This window comes from Rhizoctonia solani, chromosome 3 (assembly GCF_016906535.1).
Source record: "Rhizoctonia solani chromosome 3, complete sequence".
Taxonomy (NCBI): domain Eukaryota; kingdom Fungi; phylum Basidiomycota; class Agaricomycetes; order Cantharellales; family Ceratobasidiaceae; genus Rhizoctonia; species Rhizoctonia solani.
In genome coordinates, this window is record NC_057372.1 from 1,241,236 (window position 1) to 1,266,790 (window position 25,555).

A 25,555-nucleotide genomic window follows, 5' to 3' on the forward strand; every position below is an offset into this window, starting at 1 on the left:
ATATTTCGGTAATACAGATATCTTGTACCAAACGTAGCATACATTCAAATTACATCCAACCAGACCTTTCGGCACGAAATCTGGACATCCGTTTTGGTGGTTCTGATTTTTCCACCTCGCCGGACGAGTTAAGTGTCCGTTCAAGCACGTCGGAACCTACAGTAGTTGGGGTCTTGAGGCTACTACTTGGGGGGGAGATAGGTATTTGAGACGTGGGTAGTTGGCTCGATCCCCGAGACTGAGCAAATCGCGAGATTTTCTTTGGTGCTGCTGATGCAGCGCTCGGGGCTGTGATTCGCTCTTTCACCAATTCAGACATGGGAGCAACCGCTTTTGCACCACTAGGCTTCGGGCGGGGAGCGACCTGAAATGCTGGATCAAACCCGAACCCAGATTCGATGATCATCGGTTGATCAACCGTCGGCGGAGGAGGAATCGCTCGTCCAGGAAGTGATGTATGGCCTATAGCTGCAGAACCTAAGTTAGCCAGGTTTGATTGAGGGTTGGCTCTTCGTATAGTGCCTTGTTGCTTCATTATTGACCGTGGAGGTGTGAGATTGGATACGGATGGTCGGGCATCTGTGAGAACGGTGGCGGGCATCTTCCCTGGAGCGTGTTTAATAGAGCGTTTGGGTTCGGTGGTAGCATGGTCGTCACCAACATAGGTATCGCCTTGTCGAAGTAGCTCTATCATCTTTTCGGTCATGTCTTCTTGGTCAGCATCACCTCCACCAGCAAGTGTATTAACTGATGCCTCGACTTCTTTGTCCGCAATAGCCTCGGCCACCAGTTCGCCATCAACCGCCGCCCGAACTGAACTGCCGAGTTAATTAATGTCTGGGGATCTCCGGGTAGTCGCGAGCCACGGAATCGGGAAGAATTGGCCTGTCAGATGGAACCGTCAGTAACTATTGATAGTAACATATGGTACTAGCCATATTACCTCCATGACTCCTCCATCAGATTGCTCCTTGCCCTCATCATGATTGACGGTGCGGTCCATAGCCGATGAATTGAACAATGGGCCGGATGCTATATCCGTACCTATCTGATTTCGGCGGGCATAATACGCCAGTGCTATTTCCCGCTGTAACATGGCCTCATCAAAATCCGTGTCATCAATATCTATGCTTTGTGCGGGATCTTCTGGGTCCGTATCAGGCTTATCATCAGATGTCGTTAGCTGGCCAAACGCCTCCTTGGGGACCTCTGTTTCTGAGTCTTCGTCCTCGGGCACGTCATGAATTCCATTTAATTCCTCGTGCTCGTCTTCATCGTCCGAATCGACCACTCTATGTACGATGCTGGCCGATTGTCCCGTTGGGCGTTCGATGACAAGATCTTTCATAACCCCATGCCCTTTGGCAGGGCCTGGTTTACGAGAGCCAAGCTGTACAGGAATGACATCCCCCCAGTCGAGTTCTGGCTTCGGAGCGCGAGGTCGATCGTCATGATCATTTGACGGTGGATCAACAAATGAAACGCTCTTTTGTTTTTTGGGTTTGCGTGTCGTGAGAGGCTCTCGAGAAGGTTGGGCGGCCGAGTCACCGGAGGGTTGGGAGCTCCCCTCGTAACTAGAGCTTATTGGTAAGGACGCAGTGGGCCTAGAGATCGGAGTAGAACTCCGGACTACCTGATCCAATGTACGCGGTGGCGTCGTTGGTACAGAGTGGGATACAGTGGAGTTCCGGTCGGTTGGTTCGTAAGTGACCGCGGCTCCAGCCTCCCGAGCAAATTCTTCCTCCTCTTCTCTTTCCAATATATCGAGGATCCTGTCCCGTTCTCGTCGGCGGGCGGCAAGTGCCGCTGGACTGAGTGCCCAACTGGGGAGAGGAGATAATAGTGGTTGACCTGACACAGATGTTGAGGAAGATGGGATGTCCGCGAGTGATGATTGGGTCTCTGAGTCATTTGCATTAGTGATAGGCTCTATTATCTCCATGATGGGCAAGCCTTCCTCGTTCAGAGGCTTCATGCATATGAATCAGTCATCAACGAATTATCCGGTAAGATTTAGACTCACCCTGCCCTGGTCATCACGAGGGATATTAGTATAAGCGTCGAGTCCACCTTTACTTGCAAGAAGTTCGTCCAACTTTTCCGCAAGTCTATCTAGATTGGTGTCATCTGGAATAGTCATCTGTCCACTCGGGACGAGTGAATTGAACAGGGCTCTCAATGCTGTACAAAATTCGGTTTAGGCCCATCAAGACAATAAGTCGACTCAGTTTCACCAGGCTTACCTTCTTGTTTACTGGCCGCAATACTGCGAGCTTCGCCTTCCGGTGTCGAGGTAGACATGGCAACCAATATACGGATCGACGAACTACGTATTTCGTGGCTCAAGCCGCCGGGCTGGCTGTTTTACCTGACAGGTGCCCCAATATATAAATTGAATTCACGGATGAATCCGGCTAAGCAAAATAGTGTTTTCGAAGAGCGCGCAGTGTGACGCGCGCGGCAGATATATAGTAGTGTGTGATATGAATTGTATTTTGGAGTGACTACCGAAGGAGTTTTGCGACTCGACTACAGCAGTCTAGTGAGATGATGCACTAGTACCGGGAATTTCTTTCACTAGCTGAGACAGATATTGCCTTGACTAACCTATTTGGGAGAGCCATACGCATTAGTGAGACAACCTGTAGATCTAAAGTCAGTTCGGGAACTATACATATAGAGACATAGATGCATGTAGGAAGTGTCTCAGTCCATAAGTGATCCTCAACAAGCCGGAGCTTTGTGGAAGTCTAACATGTATATTTGGATACCATCATAGTGTCGTGGGGGGGCTGTTGTGAATTGAGTCAAAATTTTTTACTCACGCGTGGTGGTTGGTGCCGTTGAGTTCAGTACGAGATGAGAGTTGGTCAGCATCACGTGAGCTTGTTATCCGACAAGCAAGTGCAAAGCATATATCCTTGATTAGGGTTCAATCAACACATTGGTGGCCTGCTATTGACTCTAGCAGGTTGCTCGCCACTTGGGTTCTTTCCACCGTAGTCGTACTCAACGTTTTCGTCTCGAGTCTGTATTTTGTTGGGCTATATACAGTACTATTCTATAGTAACACGTGTATTCCTCGTGTTATTAACTAAGCAGCGTGCATCCTTGGCGTGGTCGTAGGAAAGACTACTATTTGCGTATCTCTTACGCCGCTTGGGCCCCACTTGTAATTCCTTCTTCGAGCCTTATTCCCTCAAGCTGTGAGTATCCGGACGGTGCAGTGAGTTCTACCAATACGTCATTCCCTTGCAATCCTCTGTTCTGGAATCCCAAAAGGTACGTATTACATGTTTTGAACCCATACACCCCCGACGACAGGGCGCCTCATTCCCATCACGCTGACCTTGCTGATCGCTTCCGCGCATCACTAGAGCCTATCATCGTTTATTTCTCCCTTTGCCCTATCCTCAGCCCCACCATGGCGACAACATCAACAAGATCATCCAAGACAAGTGGAAAGAGTGTGTTCTCTTCGTTCAAGTGGGAATCTTTCGACAAGATGTTCGACGAAGCCTTTACTCCTCGCGGATCGATTGGATCGTCGGAGACTGGCAGTAGCCGTCGGCGGTCGCTTGATCCAAACCGTCACTCCGACACCCGATCTAAGCCGGCCGTCCCGCCCACGACCGACCCTGCTCCTGTCCCACCTAATGAAGGCGAGTTTGACCGGCTTTGGAATGATGCACGCCGCGTCCGAAAGACAACTACCACTCGGAAGCGAGTAGTCACACGTTCGTCGGATAGTGCAGACACTGATCCAGAGGTGGATGAAATGGGCCAATTACGCCCTCGAGGGCAGACAAGGCACGTCGGGATGGATGTACGGTCTTTCAATCCCCCTGACAGTTCTTTTCTCGGTAGGAGTAGCTTTACGGAAACCGAGCATAATGGAATCATCAACTTAGTGTTTGAACTACCAGGCATCCCGAAGTCCGACATCAAGGTCAAATTTGCGACACAGAAGATCAGTGTCGCTGGCAGAAAGTGACTGTGGAAGAGAAAGCGGAAGGCGAACGCCTCATCCGGGAACGTGTGGAAAAGAAATACCTACGAACGATCCCCATACCCCCTGCCGTTCCTGTGAGTTGGACATGGTGAAAATCCATTGCGTCATACTAAGTTCAAACTCTAGTTCGACTGTATTCGCGCGGTCCTTCAGGACGAACGCTTGACCGTCACCTACCCGCGCGTCGACATTCTCAAATAGCCCTAATGCGACATACATTTCTTCCTTTGTTTTCAACATGGCTGATCTTGAACTGATAGGTACCTAACACAGAACGTGGCGACCCATGGTTGTATAATTTCTTTGCACATTTACTTATTGTTTAGCACCATAAATTCTTGACCTATCCTTGTTGTCTTGCCATGTCCCCTGTATATGAATGTCCTCCAAGTTGCCTCGATTTCCTATCAGGAACGCGGCGTATTACTTTGTTGGAATAGTACTGAGCATATTCGCTTTCTATAGTGACTAGGTATGGATACATGTGTGGGTATCTAATCAAAAGCATGGTATCGATCGAATGACATAGTGTATCTTTGCGCATACAGTCGTGCGGCTTGCCCCCCCCCCCCAAAAAAAAAGTAAAAGGCAAGCGGCTATTCCAACCGCCTAGGTTTTCAGCTTAGCGCCACAGTCCACACGAGTTCGGCCATTCGATAACCATTTCTCTGGTGCATTGATGGCCTACACCTTGCTGGATAATCAGTCGTTTTGTCCCTATAGGTCCAACATTGATTCGATCGAGGAATTGCCGGGTGGCGGTAAACGGAATCATCCCGTCCTGTGCACCGGCAAGCGCTAAAATGTGTTTGTTCATAAACGGATCTGGCCGTAAAGAGTTACGGCGACACGAAACTGGATCGTTTTTAAGAATATGTTCCGCGTCACAGATGTCATGTAGGAAGAAACGAGCGGAAGACCCGTGAGGTTATTGCGCGCAGTGGCAATTTCAAGAAAGTCCGGCGAGCCTATATTTAACTACAGTTAAGTAAAGCTACGGGGGAAAATCCATGGTCAAGAAAGATTTCACTAACCGATAATGGGTATGCAAACACTCAAACGAGGATCTAGAGTAAAAAAGACTAAGTACTTCTCTCAGTTGAACTTTCTTGTCGTACTTACCCCGATCCATGGATAACCAGGCAGCATGAGCACCAAGCGATAATCCCGCTACCATCCAAGTGTCACTGTCAAACGTTAGTCTAATGACATACACTGTGGAGCTTGGTTATACTTACATAAATCTGTCGTTGTTTGGACAAAGTACGGCAGGCAGTGTATCTATGAGCTCCGAGACAGCTGACGCTATGCGTTCTATGAGCGGTGTATTTCGATTAGCACCCTGGTTATATGCAAATATCCAAAATGGCCCACCTTGTTTATTGTATAATTGTGTCCTAATCAGAATGTACAGGGATTAGAACAAGGCGATCGAAGACGATAATTAATAGTCCTTACGACTCATATTCCAATTCTCCGACTGCGTTGCTAAAGTCCGAGTCGTCTTCTAGATCCTAGAACGGTCGGTTACTCAATCTGGAGGTTGAGATATTTCATAGAGACACTCACAAATGTTACGATAACCAAGTTCCTCTTCGCTTCCAACAAAGCCGCCTTGTTCTTCGCGAGGTCGAAAGTTCCGCCGACTATAGGTTTCATGTGATGTGCACTCGCCGGATGCCCATGGAGAATAAACAGAACTGCGATCCTGGATGCATCTGACAATGCAGGATGGACGTGTATATGCGCGACAATACGGTCGAGGTGAAGCGAATAGGGAAGAATGGCCATAAGTTGTGCTTCGAGCTCTAATATGGCACTAATGCTAGTATGGTGCTCAGTAGGTGGCCGAGATTTTGAGCGTTACCCTAAGGAGCTACAGTGGAGAGAGCAGATTAACTTGGCTCGTCATCCCGGTCGGGTTTATATACCCTCGCCCACTACACGGTGTGTGCCTAGAGACCGGGGTCTTCAAACTCAAAAACACTTGAACGGGAGCTATGGACGCACATGTGTATAATTTGCGGCACCAATAAGGAAGATTGCTGTAAGGATAATGATAGGGGACCATGCTTTGTATGATATAATCAATTTCATCCTAGCTTTATTGCTCCCGGACTGTCATTTTTTGATCTCGGTAGCAGTAGACCTTAATGACAATAATCCCGACCATACTGTTCGTGCATAAAGGTCAGCCGGGGAATCAATCAGGACGAATCTAAGCGCCCGGGACTGACTATTCGAGTATCTGGATCGTCGAGATTATGAAGAAACTCGCCCTTTTAAGGCTCAGCGTGTAGCCGAACTCCACTAGTCATTCGAGGAGGGCAAGCACGCGCGTGTGCCTAGATGGATCACGGACGTAATTCCCAGCCTTGCGGGCAGAGTGTGGTACAAGCACCCAAAAATGCCTACTCCAATATTCCCCTCTGGACTATTTCCCCGCAGTAGACCCGCAAGCTCGAATAATTGGGAAATCAGCGTACATTATAAGAGCCGATTTCACAATCTTCCACTAGCACGTTTGATTAGAAGCTGAGAGGAGATCATTTATGACCGACTCTACCGTGGAGCATGCAATCACTATTTCTAGCGAGGATTGAAACACCACCAACCTACAAATACTTCGCAATGGATTTCGGCAAAGTATGGTTTTGAAAAAAGAAAATTCTCAGAAACCCTCACCGTACTTCCCAATAGGCTGAAGCATCGACATCAAGGCTACTGTGGCCGTCAATTAATCAGTGAAAATTCAAGGGATTGGGGAAGTTAAAGAGAAAAGTTCAACTTCTCCCACGTGATTGGAGATGCCAGACCTTGTTGACCCTAATTGTATGTACTATATGATGTACTATATAATCGGCTGGAGCCTTGAATAAAGAACGATGACGGCAGTGTCAATCAAACCTCAAGATCCTTCTGACATTCTGCCCGTTGAAACCTCGACTACTGGGTGATTGTCCCTGGGCCCGGATAACCCGCCCTAGTCAATCAGCCCGAGTAAACCTAAGTGGGCTGTATTATGAATTATCCCGACTCTATTGGAAATTAAGCGAGATTCGCAGCTTTGGGGAAAAGGAAAACACCAAGATACATCATCCATTCTTCACTCATCCTCAGATTCGGTCGAGTTGTAATAACCTCCGGCAACCTCCGACGGAATTCTGTGGAATGTGCTGTACATCATGGGTAACCCACCGTTATGGTACTGCTAAATCCAGTTCATGTAGGCTCGGTACTCTGATATGAGGTCATACATGAGATAACAAGAGCAATACAGTCAAGACGGAATAAAGTATACGTGCAGCAAAGGCCAGGTTTAAACAAGGAAGGACATACATAAGTAGATATGATCTTAGATTGTGTGGCGGGTTCCGTTTCTTTTTTTGACAAACTTACTTTCTCTTCTATTATGAGTAAGATCTGGAATAGTGCACGACGATTGGGATCTAGCTCCAAGGGTGCAACAAGATCTAGAGGAACAGCATTTCTGGGTGCCTTCAGCGTTTCAGAAGCCCGAGCGCATAAGATCTCGTTTATAGTATTATTTCGGGGCACACCATTAAATCACTTGTCAGAGTGGTGCTGGTGGTGTTAGGTCTTGAGATACTGGATCAATTTTTTATGAGCGTTCGCTATACCTACTCAGCCATCTGTACTAATGACACCAATTCAGGGCCATACTATCTAGCCAAAGAGACTTAACCACACATAATATTACAATAGTGACTTACAACAGGTGGAGTGGATACTAGTCATGAATTCAGTATTCCTACACCTGTCGACGCCTGTCTGAAACCTGAAACTTGCTCTGGGTGCCCTGCATCATGCGAGTGGGTTTTGTTGGACCGGATCTACTACCACACAACACACAATATAGTTTGGGCTACAGAGCTATGAGCGTACTAGGTATTGGTTGTAGGTTGTAGGTATGGTTGTATCACAGACCTGAGCAGTTGATCAAGGGAGCAACTCTAGCGTTTACAACAGCTCACCTATTCCACTTCTAGCTACTGCGAGCCTTAATGTACCATGAATCTAGTGGCAGGAGTGGGCAAAGGGAGCACACTAATAGTATTCCAATCTGTAGAGAAGGTATTGATATATATTCAAACTGAGTTATATTAGAGAGATATAACACTGAGACTCCTTGGTTTCGAGCTCATACAGCGGTCACAGTAGAATTAGTCTCGCAGACCTGGAAAATAATTTAGTGCTCATCTGTCGGTGTCACTTCTCTTGACGTACAGCAATAGCCTTGGCTTGAGGGCAAAGTTCAAGTGCTTGCTGGGTATTGAGCGGCGCAGTAGTATTCTTTATACCTGCCTCACTTGCATACATAGGGACAATACAAGTGGTTGTTGGCATGCTTAGGAAATTGATGCTGGAGTTGGTAGTGCCAAAAACTTCTGCGGCTGGCGCAGAACGATTGGCCGCAAGCTAAGCTCAATTTAATAAACGAATAGAGAACATTTTTATAAATATAAATATGGGCTTACTCCGACGCTGACGGGTTCTCCAACGCTACTATCGGAATCATCTTGACGAATACTGATGCGAGCAGTCTGTCCAAAGACAGCAAGGGTAGCGATGACAGCGAAATAAGAAAAGAGCATGTTGGGATATATCACAAAGCTATCGAACGAGGTGGAGTGGAGTAGACGATTTCTTCAACTGTGTGGTTTGCTCACCAGTGGGTCTCCTCCTTTTGTATCTACTGTGTCTCCCTCGCTATGGCAAATGTACCACAGCCAGAGCTGCGCAATCATGCTCCAAGGAAACCATAGTCGGATTGAGTTCATATGCACAACTACCATTTTAGTCAAAGAATTAACAGAGAAACTTGGTAGTAATGCGCTTAGGCGGAGTCGGGGCAGCATAATTAGATTAGCCATATGAGCAATTTTCTAACATCCGAGCTGCGCTCGTTCTTTTTTGAAATATTGGTGCTATGGTTGTGCTAGACTGGAGCTCGAACGGTGCCAAGTAAGGTAAACATATTCAACTCCGCAGCAGCTCGGATGCCGGCCTGTGCCTGGATGGTATGTCATTATGGATTGATAGTTGTGTGAAGGAGCATCTATAGCGACCAGGTTTTGTAGTAACATGGTTTCCGTAAGACATCTAGACCGCATACATAAACCAAAAGCCGTACGTATCAACGGGTTGAGTACATTTAAGAAAAGAACGACGCCACATGCCGTACGAAACAAAGTACTTTTGCATTTAGTCAGACTACAACTGTTCTCAGAGACCGCAGTAGGTCATGCGCTCGTTTACTAATATCACTTACCGAGTGAATTGTTTGTTGGGGCACGCACTTCTATAGGCCAATGCAATATCCACCGACTTGTTCTAAACTAGTGATGATGCCAAGAGCAAGGGCAGCGCATCTGATTATCTTCGATGGCCAAGTATACCTTCGAATTTGCTAATATCGGCCATTTAAGACCTCTCAGCTTCTCCTATATCATCCTTCTAGCTCAACTACTAACTGATTCGAAGTGAGAGTATCGAGCTGTCCTGGACCATGATAGCACCCTCATTTCATTCGGCATCATCTTCACATTGACGAATTCTGGCGGTCGGCAGTCCCAGTCTAAACTATGAAAAGCAAGAATATCTCACATGTTAAACAAAGTTAGGTAAACGCAGATATGTACCATAGCTCATAGCCTCGCAGCTTGATACACAGTCTTCAAAGAGCGCGCATATATTCTCATACGCAGCCTGCCCAGCCCCTGATAAAATAGTCATCTACGTATGTCTACCGTATATGATTTGAGTCGTCATTGCCTATTAGATGATACAACAGAACATCTACAGACGTCTACCTCGAATGAATGTTTCTCCTGATGCAGGTACCATATTAAACCACAGAACAAACACTATACATACCACAAAAACGTAAACCAATACCAGCCTAGTACGCCAATTTTCAGGCGGCAGCAGTTCACGGCCCCCGAAACCCAGGACCTAATCAATATATACTGTATGGTATTCTGGGATTAGTCATGGGTAGGTACCTGCCATTAACGAGCCCCAAAGTACTTGTTAGCTTGGATGAATGAGGGGCGTCGGATGTAACCCTAGGAACAGTCTGGATTGTAACTCTGGCCGTTCAACTGGAGCCGATGTTTCGCGCCAAGGTAATCTGGGGAAAAAGGAAACAGAGTAGATTGTACGTATTTCTTTTTTTCAATTTCAGAACTCGAGCCAGCATTTGGGGAGTAGGGAGGGGCAAAGTAAGCATTCAAACATTAACCTCGGAGGATATTGCACTCTATAACGCCAGGATCGGAGTTTCCTAGGTAATCTCGTTATCTATTTCTATCTGTATCGATCGTATGATTGCTTTGACTATGTATGGCCCAGGATAGGTGGTCATGTACATATATACGCACATATCTGGCTAAAACTCGCAGCTAGCGTGCACTGCTTTTTAGCTTCACCGAAATATGTCATCGATACATCAGGTATTGAGTGGTTACTATGCATTATCCGCGATTGAAAGGTCTCCCCTCCCGACTTGCCGGCCATGAAGTAGTTCCAACGCTAAAAGTGCAGGCCGGGTACAGAGTAGAACGACTGAATCAAAGGGTTTACATACAATATACATGCAATTGATAGCCTGTACGCTGTTCGAAACCCCACAGTATACCGGTTCATATTAGAACCCACAAACTTGCCCGGGGACCCTTCACAACCACATATGCGCTGGCCCAGGGTTTTGCGGGTTCCGACCAATGAACGAGGTGAGTCCGGATAACGTGAGACACGAGTGCTAATTATCTCGATGTCCCTATCCGGATATATGCGGCTAGATCTACACACATCGGCGATCGCAAGGTGATCTCACGGTATATACTCACATAACAATGCTCGAGTAAGGTCAGGCTGAAGGTGACGGTGGAAATGGCTAGCGTCTCCAATAAAAACCCACATTGCGTATAGTGCGCGTAATTGGAGTTTTGACCAAGAAACAACAACGGACTGAATTGCAATAAGGCTACATCACTCTGCATCTGGACCAGAGTAAATTACAAACATAAAATATCAAACTAGAGTGATTCTAGTTCTCACAGTGCGAATCATCACTGACGTACCACAATAAACACTCACTTTACTGGATCGCTATGGATGTACAAGGGGCTAGATCGGTGACGTCCCACAAGGGCAAGGCTCTGTGCCATAGGTCATCACGTGAGATGACCACAGAATCGCGCCATGGGACACACCGCTCACAACTCGCAAGGCATAAAACAGAAAAAGAAAACGAGGTCATCATCTCATGCGTATATTTCGTAACAGACGGGAAAATGAACGAGGGCGGATGAAACACGGGGATTATCAATCATGCACATGATAGATAGTTTGGGAAGGAGAATGCGGGAAGACGGAGACGATGGTTGCCCAGAAGAATCAGCTTGGAATGTGAGCCGACCCGTCGCCGAAAGGCATGAGATGATGGGGGAGGGGGAGGAGAGACTAATGGTACAGAAATAAGAAAAGCCAGGCCAGGACAATATGCAACGACACGGTAAATAAAACAGAAAGAGACCAAGCAAGGAAAAGGGGTAAGGAGTATCATAGGGCGAGGATCTACTACAGTGGGGACGAATGTCGTAGATGCGCTCCGAGCTGGGAGGCGCATGGACCGAGGGAGGAAAGGGGAGGTAGGGGAGGTGCCGTATTATAGGGCCACAGCCGCCTGGCGATCCTCGTTTTCAGATTCAGGAATGGGACCTGTGCGTGTTGGCGAGGAAGCGGCCGATGATATCGCCGATGCTGACATCTCACGAGGTGGAGGGAGCAATGAAGGAACTGGTTTTCGGCGTGGCGTTATGATGCTGCTGGCTGGAGAAACAGCTGTGGAGGTAGGTGCTGACGTCGAGGGAGAGACCTGGACAGGGGTTATTATTAGAAAAGAAAGATAAATTTATGACAGAACTCACTGTCGGCTGGACCTGCATGTGCTTCTCGAGCTCTGTCTTCCACTGGTCAAGGTCCCACGAGCCGGTGGGAGCCATCATCTGGACAGTAATGAGCAAATGGGAATACGAATGGAAATGGGAGACTATTCAACATACATTGTCCGAGCCCATATGTCCCTCATGCCTGAAGCCAGTGGGAGCTCCAATGCTGCCTTTGAGGATCCTCTTCTTGGACTTGCTAGAGTCAGAGCGTGCACGGCCAAGTCGCGTGATAGTACCGCGCGAGGCCCGGCGTGAGTGTGTATCGTAAAATGGAGAGTCGACGACGTCTGGGGATCCGCAGAGTAGAGACAGCATGGTGGGTGAATGCAAGTGAGATCGCAGTTGATTAATAGTATATATAAGGCAGCTTGCAATGCGTGCTGGCAGATGCTATCACTTGGTCACGCTGGACTTGTGCTTCGAATGTTCGGACAAACTCTGCAGATATGCAAAAGGCGTAATAGGGGGACCTGCCCTAGAAAGAACGGGAATTATAGTGGTGAGATAGATATGCTGTGGCTGATTGTGCTTCGACACAGGCGGTGTGCTGGCTAGCAAGCGATGTTACTCGAGGCCGTGCGCGCTTCAACTCTTTTTATTTGGTCCACACCCTTCTTCCACCCAACCACCCTTTTATTTTCCCCTCAAAATCCACGGGATCGGCGGCTAACTACAAAGCATCCACACACCAAATCCGCACACAACTGACCGCTTGCCCGACCACTTTGGCATGGGAACATCGTGTGTCGTCAGGCGGCTCCAGCCTTTCACCACATGCACAACAACTCCGCACACACTACTATGACCGCATAAGGAACGTTTATTATTATCATCGCATATGGCACATAAATCAACTGGATCAACCGCAAATACAGGACGCAGCCAAACTCGGACGCAGAACACAACAGAAAGGTCTCTATATCACAACCGGGGCGGAGCTTCACCATCGGCTGTCACCGCCGCCATATCCTCCACCGCGCCCACCCCCACGACCCCCGCCGTGTGAGTCGCGATCACGGCTGCCGTAACCGCCTTCACGATTTCCGTAGCCATTGTCGCGTCCGCCATAACCACTATGCAACCGATCAGTAAAACATATCAAGCGATCATCAAGAGGCGCTTCGACTAACCCATCACGGCCACCTCGGCCTCCACCACGTCCTCCTCCGCCACCGTAGCGCCCACGTCCTCCACCTCCGCCGCCGTACATGGCCATCTCCTCGAGTTGCGAAGGAATATCAGCCTTGGCTTCGCGCAAGATTGTGATCAATTCGCGCGCTTGCTTAGCGTTCTCTGTGGTAAAGTAAGTGAATGAGACACCCTTTTGGCCAGCGCGCTATACTCGAAAGGTCAGCCTGTGCTCAGCCTCATAGGCGCTGGGAACTTACCCCTGTACGACCGATACGATGAATATAGTCTTCGCAGTTGTTAGGGAAGTCATAGTTCTAGACACGCGAGATTAGCACAGCCAGTGACGACCAATAAGCTCCAACTTACAATGACGTATCCAACATCCTTGACGTCTGAGAGGTGAAAGCACGGACCAAAGACCCAAGACCAATACGTACGACAAAATAGACAAGGCAAACGTCAACGTCATGAACGATTACAGCAGAAATCGGGGAGGAATAGACTCCCAAACAAACAGCAACCGTAGACAGCCTGTAATGCAACGAGACCATACCACACATGCACACCGATATCATACAATACCGATACGGGGTGCACACGAGTAACTAGTCCAATGACACACAATATACAGGCGCCGGGTGTGGGTCTCCGAGAAAACCTCAACAAAGTCATCGTCCAACGTGCTCTTAATAACTTCAGTCCAAGTCCATTACCAGATACAATATCTCGAATGGCCTGTGCAAAGAGATGGGTGGGCTCGACGAGAACGAATCTCGTCGGGACTCCCGACAACAGCTCTGGGACGAGTCCCGTGGCTACCAACTCTGGGAACAGTCCCAAAGCCGCAACACTCCAGGACACATCCCAGAGCTGCGTGGCTTCAAAACATATCCCAAGCTTCGAGATTTAGGATAAACCTGTAAGCTATTGCGATCTGGGCAAGTTACCGTTGGACCGTGGGAACAGGAGCCCCCTGAAAATCGGAGCACGCGAATTCGGACCAGGCGGGCAAACGTCTCGGAACCCTGCTGCTGTCTGGAAATGATAGTTGGCCGGATGTTACATTCCATATGGGACGGAAAGCGACGCCCGACCAACCAGGTTAAGAATGTGAAGTAAATATGAAAAGCCTACCGAGACCACGACTCGCTACATCCGTAGCGATCAAAATTGGCGAACGTCCACTCTTGAACTCGCCTAGCACCCAGTCACGCTCGCGTCTACCCGAGAACATATTAGTAGAGACCACTGCTGGGAGACCGCAGCACGTACTGTTCTTTATCACCGTGAATGGCGAGTGCGGGCCAGCCATCTTGTCTCAAGTACTTGGTGATATCGTCCGCAACTCGCTTAGTGCCTACAAAGATCAAGACCTTGGCATTTTCGCTGCTGATCTGGTCAAGGTGCTTGATGAGCTTGCTGCGCTTCTCGAAATCGGTACAGATCTCGACGTTCTGCTTGATGTTATGGTTCGCGGTGAGTTCCATCGAGCCGATGTTGACTTGCATAAAGTCGGTCAAGAAATCGGAGGCGAGCTTTTGGACATCCTTGGGCCATGTTGCGCTGAACATGAGCGTTTGACGATCAGGTCTGATTTGGCCAACAATCTTTCGGATCTGGGGCTCGAAACCCATGTCAAGCATGCGGTCGGCTTCGTCCATGACAAGGTAGGTGATGCGGCGCAAACTAAAAAGACGTTAGTCTCGTGGTCGACTCGATGCGGGTTTTTACGTACTTGGTCTTGCCAGTCTCGAGCATATCAATTAAACGACCGGGGGTAGCAATGACAATCTCTACTCCTCGTTGAAGGTCACGAATTTGAGGACCCTTTGGAGCGCCTCCGTAAATGGCAGTATTACGAATACGCGAGTTGGATCCAAACTTGGTGCACTCTTGCTGGATCTGAACAGCGAGTTCACGAGTGGGAGCAAGGACAAGCGCAATGGGGCCGTCTCCGGGGCTGAGAAGAGGCTGGGCGTTGATGTGAAGCATAGCGGGAAGAGCAAACGAGATGGTCTTTCCGGACCCGGTCTGGGCAATGGCGACGACATCACGTCCACTAAGCGCCATAGGCCAGGCCTGGCACTGGATAGGACTAGGAGAAGTAAAGCCTTGCATTTTGATAGTAGTGAGAATGTAGTCTGGGAAACCAGCCTCCTCAAAGGTCGTCACCGGGCGGGGAATGTCACGCCCTTGAACCTGTAACAGCCATGAACATCTGCTTTGATGCTATTAGTGATGCAACATACCTTCATCTCTTTCTGTTTACGGAAGTCCGCAATCTCGGCATCAGAGCGGGCAGAAACCTTGGGGTGCTCGCGGTAAAAGTTCTTTTCAAACTTTGTCAACGTTTGCGAGGCCCAATCAACGGATCGGAGGCCACCACCGAGGCCACCCATGCGGTCGCCTCCGCCATAGCTTCCTCCACCGTAGCCTCCACCGCCATAGCCTCCGCCGCCGCCGCCGCCGCCACCACCACCACCATAACCACCACCGTATCCGCGGCTGCCGTAATCACCCTATACACTAGTTAGTACCCGCATAACAAAGTGCAAACTCCACACACCATTTTGCGATTAATCGAAATCAAGTAAAACGTGTAAGAAAAAGACTGAAAAGTTGTATCGCCGATTCAAGGGACTTTGGGAAAGTCTATCGGTCGAGGTATGTGGAGGGAGAAAGAGGAAGGATGGGCTGTGAAGCGCTTACTCGGGCAAAAATTCCCTCAACCATGGTCCGTGCGCAAAAATATTACATAATTTGTGTAAATTACATTTTCCATTCCCGAATCCTTTCGGTACAACAATGAGAAAATATTCGACATGAATACAGGCATATAGAACAAAATATTGTCTCGAGACCCCGATCATGGTCGAGAATGACTGTTGAGGTACGGATGTGGGTACATTGGAGGCGGCTGAGACAGGGGCGGAACCGGGGTTTGAAACTGCGGGATTGGCGCTGGTGGCGCTTGCACGTACGGCACATACGCAGTAGATGTGGGTTGTGCTGCGCATGGTTGACCCAGCGATGCATAAGCGTGCTGAGACAGTATGTGAGGTGGGTACATGGGTTGGCCAGGAATGTGTCCGTTGGAAGTGGCCTGAAAAGCATTGTACATGTAACCAGCCGGAATCGGCGCCGACGGCGCCGGTGGCACAGCGGCTTGGATTCCGTTGGAGTGCGTGGCGCTGTAGGCGACCGCCGGGGGCACTGCACCATTGCTCATCTTTGGCAGAGAGGTGACACCATTTACGCCGGCCTTTCGGGCAGTATTGCTGCACGCTCGGCAAGTAAATTCCACCGAAGACCAATCACGTTTTGGGTTGCCCGCGAGCGCGTCAGCGCGATCATGGCAGGTCGTGCTATATCATGAAGGTTTAGTATGTTGCACTGTATACAAAACAGTGACGTACTGTGACCACCGTCCACACGATTCACATTTGACGAGTTGAGAGCCATCATCCTGAATGATGAATGAGAGACGTGATCCGTGTAGATAAGTGAGCTTACTGTATTCCAACCCTGCTTCCCACATCCCTCACAAAGTAACTCCCAAGATTCATCAGCCCGACTGGTGGTCCCAGATCCAGGGGCGGAGGGCGGAGTAGAACTAATGGGGGTTTCCACGGGGGAGGAAGTGGGCGTCGTACTAGGAACTCTTCCTGTCCGAAGGCGAATCTTGACTGGAGGATCGGTCGAAACTTCGGTAGTAGGAGCGGGTGATGCGCTCTATGCCGATATGAATAATTGTAGACGAATTCCAACAATAATAACTTACTCCACTCTCGCTTCCATCTAATCCAATCCTCCTTTCAGCTCTAGCCTCCCTCGAGCGAACTCTTTCCTCTCTTTCTCGTTCCCTCTTGACCATGTCTTCTTCCTGCCGCCTCTGTCTCTCTTCCTGTCGGCGTGCTCGTGCATGAAGCTCAAGCTCAGCAGCCCTTTTTTCTTCTTCCTGTCGCTGAGCTTCAATTATAGACTCCTTGATAGCCAAACGAGATGACCTCTTTCGGTTTTGCACGGCCGTCTCCAGTTTTTTAACTTTAAGTTGAGCCTAAAGATGTAACCATTAGTCCACGATCAAATTCGATTGAGAAAAAAAAACAGGGGTGTCTCTGTACCTTCAAACTGGTAGTTACAGCCGGCACTAGTATCTTGTTCAAGTAAGATCGGAACGACTTTTCGTTTGGGTGGGTCGCTTTTTCGAATCGTGCGGGGAATGCTTCCCAATCTTGCAAGGAGGCGCATACCTGGTACGGAAAAATATAAGCTCAGCCAGAGGCGCATTGATATCAAGACGAAGAAAGGAACGCACCGTCTCCCATTCGACAAACCCGGGAGGTAACGGAGGGGGAAGCATAGGATCCACCAGCGGAGCCATATGTAATCGAACAGGGAGCTGCTTCGCCTTGCTATCCACAAGGTCTAAAGGCTCCTCTTTCACGGGCTCAGGTTCAGGTTCGAGCACAGGTACCTTGGGTACCTCAGAGCCCTTGCTTTTGCCTTTTCTGCGTGTCCTTCCGCTCCGTCGTTGCCCACCTTCCGACTCCTCTCGCTTCTTTCGTTCCTGTTCGATCTCACGCTCTAGTTCCTCAACTTCGGTCAGGTCCGAGTCTGAGCCAAACGGATCAGCAGCTTTGGGAGATTGTTTTGACTCGTCGTCTTTATCGAGCCACTCGTCTGGAACAGATTGCCACCCATCTTCATCTACAACCTTCTTATCGGACCCACGCAAACGCAAACTAACTCGGGTTCCGGGGACCTTTGGTCGTTTCCTCGACTCGTTGCCATTTTCATTCGCTCTTCGCTTTCCGGTGGTACTGGACGACCTACTTTGTCGAGCTGATGATCTTTTGGATTGGATTGCAGGTGGCGTTAAAGATCGAGACGACGCAGGCTCGGCTTCTGATCCCTCTTCATCCGCGTTTTCGGGTTGGGCCCCCTTTGGTCCTTTGTCATCGTCATCGTGGTCGCTGAATGAAGGAGGTGCACGAGAAAAGATAGTTGGTTTCATTGGCAGGATAACTTTCTGTAGGGCTCGGTTTCGTTTCTTTGGGGGCTTGTGTGGTTGGGGAACATAATGCTGTATCCATAATCGCGTTTCTGTTGTATACGACGGATGCCAAAATGGACGTACGATACGGACATATTGGTCAGAGAGATCGATCGTGGGCAAGCAAAAAATAACCAAAGAAACACTCACCCCCAACCAGCCAGTAGGCATTCTTCTTACTATCCCATCCAACAGGCTCCATACGCTTCCAACAACGCCTTAGTCAAGCAGACCAACAAATGCACACCAATGTTCGCACTCACCCAACCTACTCCCGAGTCATCGTCACCAAGTAAAGTCCTCAAACGCATAGCCCCCGTGAATTGCCACTCGCACAACGTCCAAAGCACATCCAGCTGCTCTGATTGGGAAAGATCCGACCATTGACGCAGAGGTTGGGCTTTCACTACAGGTACAGGATCTGGGGTACCATTTGCAGCTGACTCGTTTGCCTCTGGTGGACCGCTGGTTTCTTGTCGAGTCACGCTTTCGGAGTCGGGCTTGTTCTCAGAGTCATCGTTGCCTCCAGGAGAGCTGGCCCCATTAGGCTTTTCGTTACCTGAATCATCAGGCGGGTCGGTACCTAAATCCTCTTCTAGCGCCTGTTTCTTGTCATTTTCTGACTCGCTTGCTTCGGGGGATTTTTCCTCATCAGGAGTATGCGAAGAAGGAAGCATGTCTTGCAAGAAGGGGTTTGGACGGGGAGAGTATCGCCGCGCATACTGTCCTTGAAGATATCCCATCCAGTTTTGGGGTCTGTAGGGGTGAGTACATCAGAACGCGCCGGGGGGACCATCAACAATAATTCAGGGACGCGAAGGAGAAGGTACCGGGAAACGGATGAACGTAGGGATCAGAGGTTGGTGGATAAAAGCTACGGGCCCGCGTACCAACAAAGGGTGTTCGGTGACGCAGGGGAACGAACATGATCATAACACATCCACGTACGTGATTTTGCGATCTTGTGCAAGGGTGAACAGTAACCGATGCACAATCTTGGAAAGCGTAGCGTCGGACCCGTATGCAAGATCCTCCTCGAGCTCCTGTGCCACCAAACCAGCAGGAAGAGAAGAAGAAAAAGTTAGCAATTGTATATGCACCATATGTTATAACTGGATTTGTCGCTTGGAAAGAACAGAGTGCGCCTCGTTTCATGCCTGACAAGCTGTTGGTAGCAGAAAACAAGGTGTATTGGCCAAGTAAAACCAAGTGTCAACATATCTCCCACGTTCCACCCGACAGAACATCGACCGTAAATCGACTCAAAAATAGACAATACTCGGATAGACAAACCAGAGAAAGGTTACTCACCACTTCGACATAAGGATCAATCCTCAACGGCCCCTGGAACGTATACAAAAACTGAGACACACACGCCCAGCGCCAGTCCCTCCTGAGAGAGGCCAAAGTAGGCGGTAAGAATGCGTTTGCATCTGGCCACTGTGCTGGGTTTGATTCTGCAGACTGCTGTTGAGTTCCAGACTTGGATTTTGTTGGCACTTGCGAGCCCGCCCCCGAGGCGTTGGATCCACCTGTTTGTTTTTGGGACGCCTGCCTGGATTTAGGAGGCATGTTACCACCTTGTCCAAACTATATGCTGGCTAGTCGAGCTCTATCAGAGACTAAATCCGAAATGAGATAAAGTGACAATCCGGGCGCGATTGTGGTCGGCAATTGAAGGTCAGTGAGATTCGCCTCGTAGGAGCCGGGCGCTTCGTAAACAAAGAACAAGGAACAAGGAACAACTCTATCGGCAAAATAACTCGACGAAAATAACAAATTTAATATATAGGTATAGGCGGTAATAGGTCGACAACTGCACGCGCAGGTATGACGCGTACGGAGAAATTAAAGAGGGAATATCAATTGGCTCGGGCCCCAGTTATTAAGTTGGGACAACATCCATAGCATCATCGTCCGCACCGTTCTCTGCATCTTCTTCTGCAGCATTGTCTGGGTTTGTCTCGACGGTGGCATTTTTGGTACGCCTTCTGGACCTTTTCCTCGCACCTCTAGACATTTTCTTCGCTACTGGGGGCTGGTAGCTATTTAAAAGTCAGTTATCAAGAACAATATCCATATGGAATAACCTACGTTGCATTCAGTGCCTGGGATTCTGGTAATGCAGCTCGTGACAGCGTTATCTTCATGTAAGGAGTGCGTTGAATGGGCAAGCTACGTGAACAGTCACCTATCAGTACGTTACTCCAGAGGCCGCGCAGCGCACTCACTAATTCTTCCCCTCTACAACTTTTCGCAAAGCTGCCTGTCTCTCTACGCCTGGTTCATTGGGTATCCTAGTACCAGACCCTTCTGCGCGTGAGCTGGGAGCGTCCAGACACCCGATTTCATTATACTGGTGCAACGAGTCGTCCTTGAACTCCCGCTTGATAATTTCCACAACAGAGATCAAGCGTGCGACATTGGTCGTCGACGGCTCAATTTTTCTTTTTTTAGCACTGGGATCTAGTAGCCCTGAGGTTTCTCTATCAGGTTTATGGGGCAAAGTGTGCAAGACAAGTGGGCGCGTTGGGTTCTCCTTTGTGGACAGAGTGTCAAGATTTACAGGTCGATACAATGATAGACGAGCAGACCTTGAGGAATTTGAGCGCGAAATCAACAAGTAGTGATATTTTCCCGTGAGAGGCTATTCTCATAGAATGCGGGCTCGTATCGTTGTACTCATGAGTTGAGTCCATAGTTGTTGAGGTTTACTGACCAATTACGGTGTATATCACATCACCACAAAGCTACTAATAGCTCTTAGCGCCCACTTCTCACACACTTGGGGCACGCCACAACCACAGACAATAACTGTCAAAATCTTGCACAGAAATAGGGTTAACAGTCGTATTCTACGTACTATACTTCAACCCAGTTCAACTCAATCCCCAGTCGACTGTGTAATTGGTTTGTTTGTCAGCCCAAGCCGAAATAATTCGCGCCATTATGCATATGATCATCTCACTCTGGGTGGTGCTTCCAGTTTGTTTATTTGATTTTTTCGTCACTGCGTTAACAAATCAAGCTTAATGCACTGTTCGTTATGTGCGTGAATCCTACTGGAATTTTTAATCATTTTACCCCAAATGCTTGGCTCAGCATTTCTACTCTACCTAGGCCACTATCTCGTTATATATTGAATCACTCCGATAAATTTCGAGTCAATTATTTCGGCCATGCATGAGCCTGTTTCGACAGGTTATTGCTTTGAAGAGCACCGGGTGCATTGGCCGCGATACTCGGTTCTTCGACACTCCTGAGCGTATCGCCCGAGAATCGTCCGTATCGGACATCGGGGGAAATAAGAGTGAGGTACGGTCAATGTACCTATTTCACAAATTCTACACATACTTTGAGATTCGGGTGACGCATACGCATAGCCTACCGAATTTTCTAGAATATATGGCAACTTGACTATTAGAGACTTGGCCGATCAGCGCGTAGAATTCATGACTACGCGCTGACTCATCCATATCCCTCTAATGGTCGGCAAGCTTGGAGTGGTTTTACATGAAAGTGAGTATATATACGAGCGGGCCCCGATGCTCTTATCATAAGCCGATGCCACCGACGCGCGTGTTGTTTACAAATACCAGTGGAACCGCAGCAGAATCGAGTACCGCATAAAATCCGGGCCCCGACGGCTAAGCGATATATAAAGTGGCACATTTATCTGCGTCTTGTCTTTTTCGCCGCCACCACACCCACTCCCCCATATCTTCTCTCATCCTGGATCAACTAGCCTCCCACACTTGCGTCCTCTTGTTCTCATTACACTATCTTAGATACCTTTGCCATATACTTAACGGATGGTTACATTATTCCAGCCCGCCTATCGTCGGTGACTCGGATGGCACCAGCATTTCAGTTTCCAAAGATAGACAGGCCACAAAAACATTGACACCACGATCTTCACTGCCACCTGAATTAGTAGAACGAATAGCGGATTTTCTGTTCCAGCCTTCCCTCACCATTCAGAATTCCTCAAGACCAGCACCAATCCTTTGTAACAAACCTTTGTGGCGAGATGTGGCGGGCTTCATGGAGGCCAGTCCTAGCCTCCACGAGATGGGGTATAAGCGGTGGCTACAGGTGATCTCTGTCAAGAACGCGGATGATTGGAGTATAATAGCAAACCATATTGAACTTGTCAGGTATGCCAGATACAAGTCTAAATCGAATTACTGTAGATATCGTGACGAATGACCTTTCAATAATAATTAGGGAAATTCATTGTTTTGACGGCACACTACTCGACATCAAACACCAGACCAACCTTTCAAAAATACCTAATTTATACGCCGCCACGATCGATTCACATAGTGATGTCTGGCATGATGAACACTATCGTTTCGCCTACCGAGATATTATTTCTACTCTTCCACGCTCTCTCAAAAGACTGGAAATTGAGCATGCTCACGGTCCAGATATCAAGATAATATCATTAGTCAAGGAACATTGTCCGGAACTCGAGGAACTAGTATTGGGGAGGTGCACCATGTTCAACAGGTCTCCAGCCTGCGATTTTTGGTCCTCTTTCCCCCACGACCACGATGCATACATGTCAATGACTGGGACAGACGCATATGCTGTATGTGTTTTCGCATTCATCATCAGATTTCCTTAATGCTAACTCTCCTGTTTAGCATTCTTTAGGGAGCGAGCTCGCACCACTCAAACACCTTCGGTCACTTCGAGTCGGACTCTACTTTGTTCCATCGGATATTGTTCTCGCGCACAGGCTATACCATCGGCGGGGCGTTCCCGCTCCGGCGACTATACACTGGCAGTCGGCAATCCCCCTTGCCGAGTTACCCTCCAATCCATTCCTCCACGAATCGCCACCGCATCCTGAGCCTGCTACCACAGCCCAACTTGTTTCACTGCTGCACCGCCGTGATGAAGGATCTCATACAGAGTTTACGTGTCCAATGTGCGCCGAGATCACAAGCGCGAGCGGCAGTGAGGCAGAAAAGAATGCCAACTCGATCCTTCGTGGATATCTCTCGAAGCTCACTTTTGTGGAATGGATGGGATGGTTAACACCTGGACATTTAGGGGTTCACTCTTATCGGTTTTCCTCATGAGCAAGAACATAAAGTACTATGAGACCACTCACTGTATAGTAATAACGTAATACACATACCCTGTATAATAGTATCCCGGACTCCGCTATAACTTCTTACGATATACGTGTTCAGTGTCATGTTAGATGACAGAAACATAACATGTCCCAGAGCTAACTATCATGTTTGATCCTTCTTTGTGGTCTTCCTCCTGTTCCCAAGTGCATCTTCGGCCTCCTAAATTCTGTAGCATCAAGATTAAGAGCCCATGCATGGACGCATGACCCCACGATCTTAATATTAACCTACCTTTAATAGTACAATACCACGAAATGAGGGCTCCACGAAAGTTACCCATGTCGACCTTGGATGTTTTGGACTGGCCGTTTCGATCCTATCTGTTTCAGGCGTTCCCGTCGGCTGACGACCTATTGCACACGGCGTTCATAATAGGATTCTTTCCGACTGAATTGAAAAAGCAGTCTTATGGCAAATAAACTTCACGTGAAAAGCAGCCCAAGGGCTCGTGTGTAGTGCCAAAAAAGGCGCTGAGCTATTCGATAAATAAACATTCATTCTTCTGAGTCTTGGCAATACAATCATGACACAACGCATACAATCAAGTCACGTTGTAATTTCAAGTGAATCGATGAATTAAAGCGAACTTAAAGATAAACTTGGTAAGAGAGAGCTAGTATTAGTACTAGACAATCGTCAGCCTTAGGCACAACTCTTTGAATCCTATTGTTTAAACTAACCAATATATTAGCCCTCTCAATGTTTATCACGGCATTGTTCTTGGCTTCTTGTTTGGTTACACCTAAGCCGTCGAACGTACGTCCTGCAACTAGTCGCAGTGGTGAGTATATATCGACGACACGCAACTGCCGATTGTACTTACGGACTACTGTGGCGGTCCATTGATTGGAGGCGGTAGGAGTAAATTTCCAGTTTACATGAACACCTCTTCGTTGACGCCATGTCTCAAAGGCCTCGGTCCAGCCGAAACGGTCCTCGGGAACCCTTTTCATATTAAGAACATAGATGTTTGGTACGTTGTGTGTAGAGCTCATGTTAGCGTGGGCGTGCTGAATACTATGCTAGGGTAGTAGTAGACGAGGAATCTGATTGAACATGGGCCCCAGTACTTATACCCAGTGATAGGCTCATAGCTTAAAGCATCCGGCGAGTGCACGTTTACATGTTCTGAATCGATAGTCCTGCATTTCGAGCTCTTCAAGAGCTGTGATATGTCACAAAGTACCCAACCAATCTAGAACTGACCCATCGTCAAGCCTTACAGAGTAAGTCCCTTGGGCAACTACATCATATTTGATACAATTGTCCGTCCGAGATCTTGATCGCTCTTCTCCCATTAATTCATAACGCGCATATAGATATTAAAGTAGTCGTAGGCTATTGATGGTGCCTTTCTGCGCTCAGCAAACGCTGTAGAGCGCCGGGGTCATTCAAGCCAGCCTCGAGCTCGAAGAGCAGACCTCGTTACCCATTTTACTTACCATAAAAGGAAATGTTGTCTCTCAGCATAGGTGCATTTACCTCTTATAAAACCACAAGTTCGTATTTTCATAATTCTTTACTAGAGAGCGAATATAGTAAATTTAACAAACCTTTGAAATATAATTATGTGTATGCTCACTGAGCTTCGAGGGTGATTTTTGATTGTAAGTAAATGTGTATATACAAATAACATTGATTGCAACGGAATATTGTTTCTCTCAAGCTCCAGGTTAGAAGGGGCAGGATAGCAAGCTTAAAAGCCTTATAGTTCTCGGAGCTTATGAGTATAGTACTAAATTAAATGCAGGGAGCCAAGGTCTTAGCAAAGCGTCAAACCCTCTGAAACACTGATTCAAGACACCGCTGTATTGAATCCTCTGCGATTCAAGTTTACTAATGGGAACGTATATTGATAGCAATAGTGCATACTAATGACTTTGCTTTTCCAACTTGAAACACTGCCTGGCGTTTTGCAAGCTTCTTCTCAAGACCAGCCCCAGTGGATTTCCAACCCTCAATTAGTTTCGTCAAGGTGTCAGTGGGTAGTATTAGGTGAGTCCTACATCAATATAAACTACCCATAGTTGCTGCAGATCTAGCCCTTGATCTACCCAACCACTTGCAGCGCCAGCTGAAAGGGGTATTAGTTTGTTGTCTCTAAGCCTCAAACACCCCAACCCATTGAAACAAGTTATAAGAGGCCTTGGTTTGAGTAAGAGCACAAAGTTGAGATATGTACGTAAGATAATAGTGGTTAAATGTCTATTCGTAAGAGACCTGTGTGTACAAG

At 48.0% G+C, this 25,555-nt stretch overlaps 10 protein-coding genes across 10 annotated transcripts; 2 read left to right on the forward strand and 8 right to left on the reverse strand.

Annotated features, from left to right (window-relative positions):
• Window positions 1–49: 49 nt before the first annotated feature.
• On the reverse strand, window positions 50–2,301 carry RhiXN_02783 (uncharacterized protein; the record flags this gene model as incomplete). The annotated part of the gene is made up of 5 exons (XM_043322600.1): window positions 50–813; window positions 867–885; window positions 944–1,969; window positions 2,024–2,181; window positions 2,244–2,301. The coding sequence occupies 5 exons, from the start codon at window positions 2,299–2,301 to the stop codon at window positions 50–52; spliced, it is 2,025 nt and encodes a 674-aa protein (XP_043178096.1).
• Window positions 2,302–3,424: 1,123 nt separating this feature from the next.
• RhiXN_02784 (heat shock protein HSP20-like chaperone) lies at window positions 3,425–4,213 on the forward strand (the record flags this gene model as incomplete). The annotated part of the gene is made up of 3 exons (XM_043322601.1): window positions 3,425–3,949; window positions 3,988–4,086; window positions 4,139–4,213. The coding sequence occupies 3 exons, from the start codon at window positions 3,425–3,427 to the stop codon at window positions 4,211–4,213; spliced, it is 699 nt and encodes a 232-aa protein (XP_043178097.1).
• Window positions 4,214–4,825: 612 nt separating this feature from the next.
• Window positions 4,826–5,803, reverse strand: RhiXN_02785 (alpha/beta hydrolase family protein; the record flags this gene model as incomplete). The annotated part of the gene is made up of 7 exons (XM_043322602.1): window positions 4,826–4,980; window positions 5,047–5,079; window positions 5,135–5,199; window positions 5,251–5,326; window positions 5,387–5,409; window positions 5,471–5,526; window positions 5,582–5,803. 7 exons carry the CDS (start codon window positions 5,801–5,803, stop codon window positions 4,826–4,828), a joined length of 630 nt encoding a protein of 209 aa, XP_043178098.1.
• Window positions 5,804–8,174: 2,371 nt separating this feature from the next.
• RhiXN_02786 (uncharacterized protein) lies at window positions 8,175–8,628 on the reverse strand (the record flags this gene model as incomplete). The annotated part of the gene is made up of 3 exons (XM_043322603.1): window positions 8,175–8,210; window positions 8,261–8,452; window positions 8,512–8,628. The coding sequence occupies 3 exons, from the start codon at window positions 8,626–8,628 to the stop codon at window positions 8,175–8,177; spliced, it is 345 nt and encodes a 114-aa protein (XP_043178099.1).
• A 3,077-nt stretch (window positions 8,629–11,705) lies between these two features.
• RhiXN_02787 (uncharacterized protein) lies at window positions 11,706–12,303 on the reverse strand (the record flags this gene model as incomplete). Its single annotated transcript, XM_043322604.1, has 3 exons — window positions 11,706–11,915; window positions 11,968–12,045; window positions 12,103–12,303. The coding sequence occupies 3 exons, from the start codon at window positions 12,301–12,303 to the stop codon at window positions 11,706–11,708; spliced, it is 489 nt and encodes a 162-aa protein (XP_043178100.1).
• A 625-nt stretch (window positions 12,304–12,928) lies between these two features.
• On the reverse strand, window positions 12,929–15,688 carry RhiXN_02788 (DEAD/DEAH box helicase; the record flags this gene model as incomplete). Its single annotated transcript, XM_043322605.1, has 10 exons — window positions 12,929–13,061; window positions 13,119–13,324; window positions 13,377–13,433; window positions 13,486–13,511; window positions 13,833–13,997; window positions 14,254–14,339; window positions 14,392–14,805; window positions 14,855–15,318; window positions 15,369–15,638; window positions 15,686–15,688. The coding sequence occupies 10 exons, from the start codon at window positions 15,686–15,688 to the stop codon at window positions 12,929–12,931; spliced, it is 1,824 nt and encodes a 607-aa protein (XP_043178101.1).
• Window positions 15,689–15,985: 297 nt separating this feature from the next.
• Window positions 15,986–19,747, reverse strand: RhiXN_02789 (uncharacterized protein; the record flags this gene model as incomplete). Its single annotated transcript, XM_043322606.1, has 10 exons — window positions 15,986–16,484; window positions 16,536–16,585; window positions 16,633–16,851; window positions 16,901–17,176; window positions 17,244–17,372; window positions 17,438–18,225; window positions 18,326–18,380; window positions 18,439–18,931; window positions 19,124–19,218; window positions 19,487–19,747. The coding sequence occupies 10 exons, from the start codon at window positions 19,745–19,747 to the stop codon at window positions 15,986–15,988; spliced, it is 2,865 nt and encodes a 954-aa protein (XP_043178102.1).
• A 313-nt stretch (window positions 19,748–20,060) lies between these two features.
• Window positions 20,061–20,874, reverse strand: RhiXN_02790 (uncharacterized protein; the record flags this gene model as incomplete). The annotated part of the gene is made up of 4 exons (XM_043322607.1): window positions 20,061–20,220; window positions 20,270–20,350; window positions 20,407–20,714; window positions 20,770–20,874. The coding sequence occupies 4 exons, from the start codon at window positions 20,872–20,874 to the stop codon at window positions 20,061–20,063; spliced, it is 654 nt and encodes a 217-aa protein (XP_043178103.1).
• Window positions 20,875–22,246: 1,372 nt separating this feature from the next.
• On the forward strand, window positions 22,247–23,265 carry RhiXN_02791 (uncharacterized protein; the record flags this gene model as incomplete). Its single annotated transcript, XM_043322608.1, has 3 exons — window positions 22,247–22,332; window positions 22,403–22,769; window positions 22,825–23,265. The coding sequence occupies 3 exons, from the start codon at window positions 22,247–22,249 to the stop codon at window positions 23,263–23,265; spliced, it is 894 nt and encodes a 297-aa protein (XP_043178104.1).
• Window positions 23,266–23,941: 676 nt separating this feature from the next.
• Window positions 23,942–24,317, reverse strand: RhiXN_02792 (uncharacterized protein; the record flags this gene model as incomplete). Its single annotated transcript, XM_043322609.1, has 3 exons — window positions 23,942–23,947; window positions 24,003–24,091; window positions 24,146–24,317. The coding sequence occupies 3 exons, from the start codon at window positions 24,315–24,317 to the stop codon at window positions 23,942–23,944; spliced, it is 267 nt and encodes an 88-aa protein (XP_043178105.1).
• Between the last annotated feature and the right edge of the window lie 1,238 nt (window positions 24,318–25,555).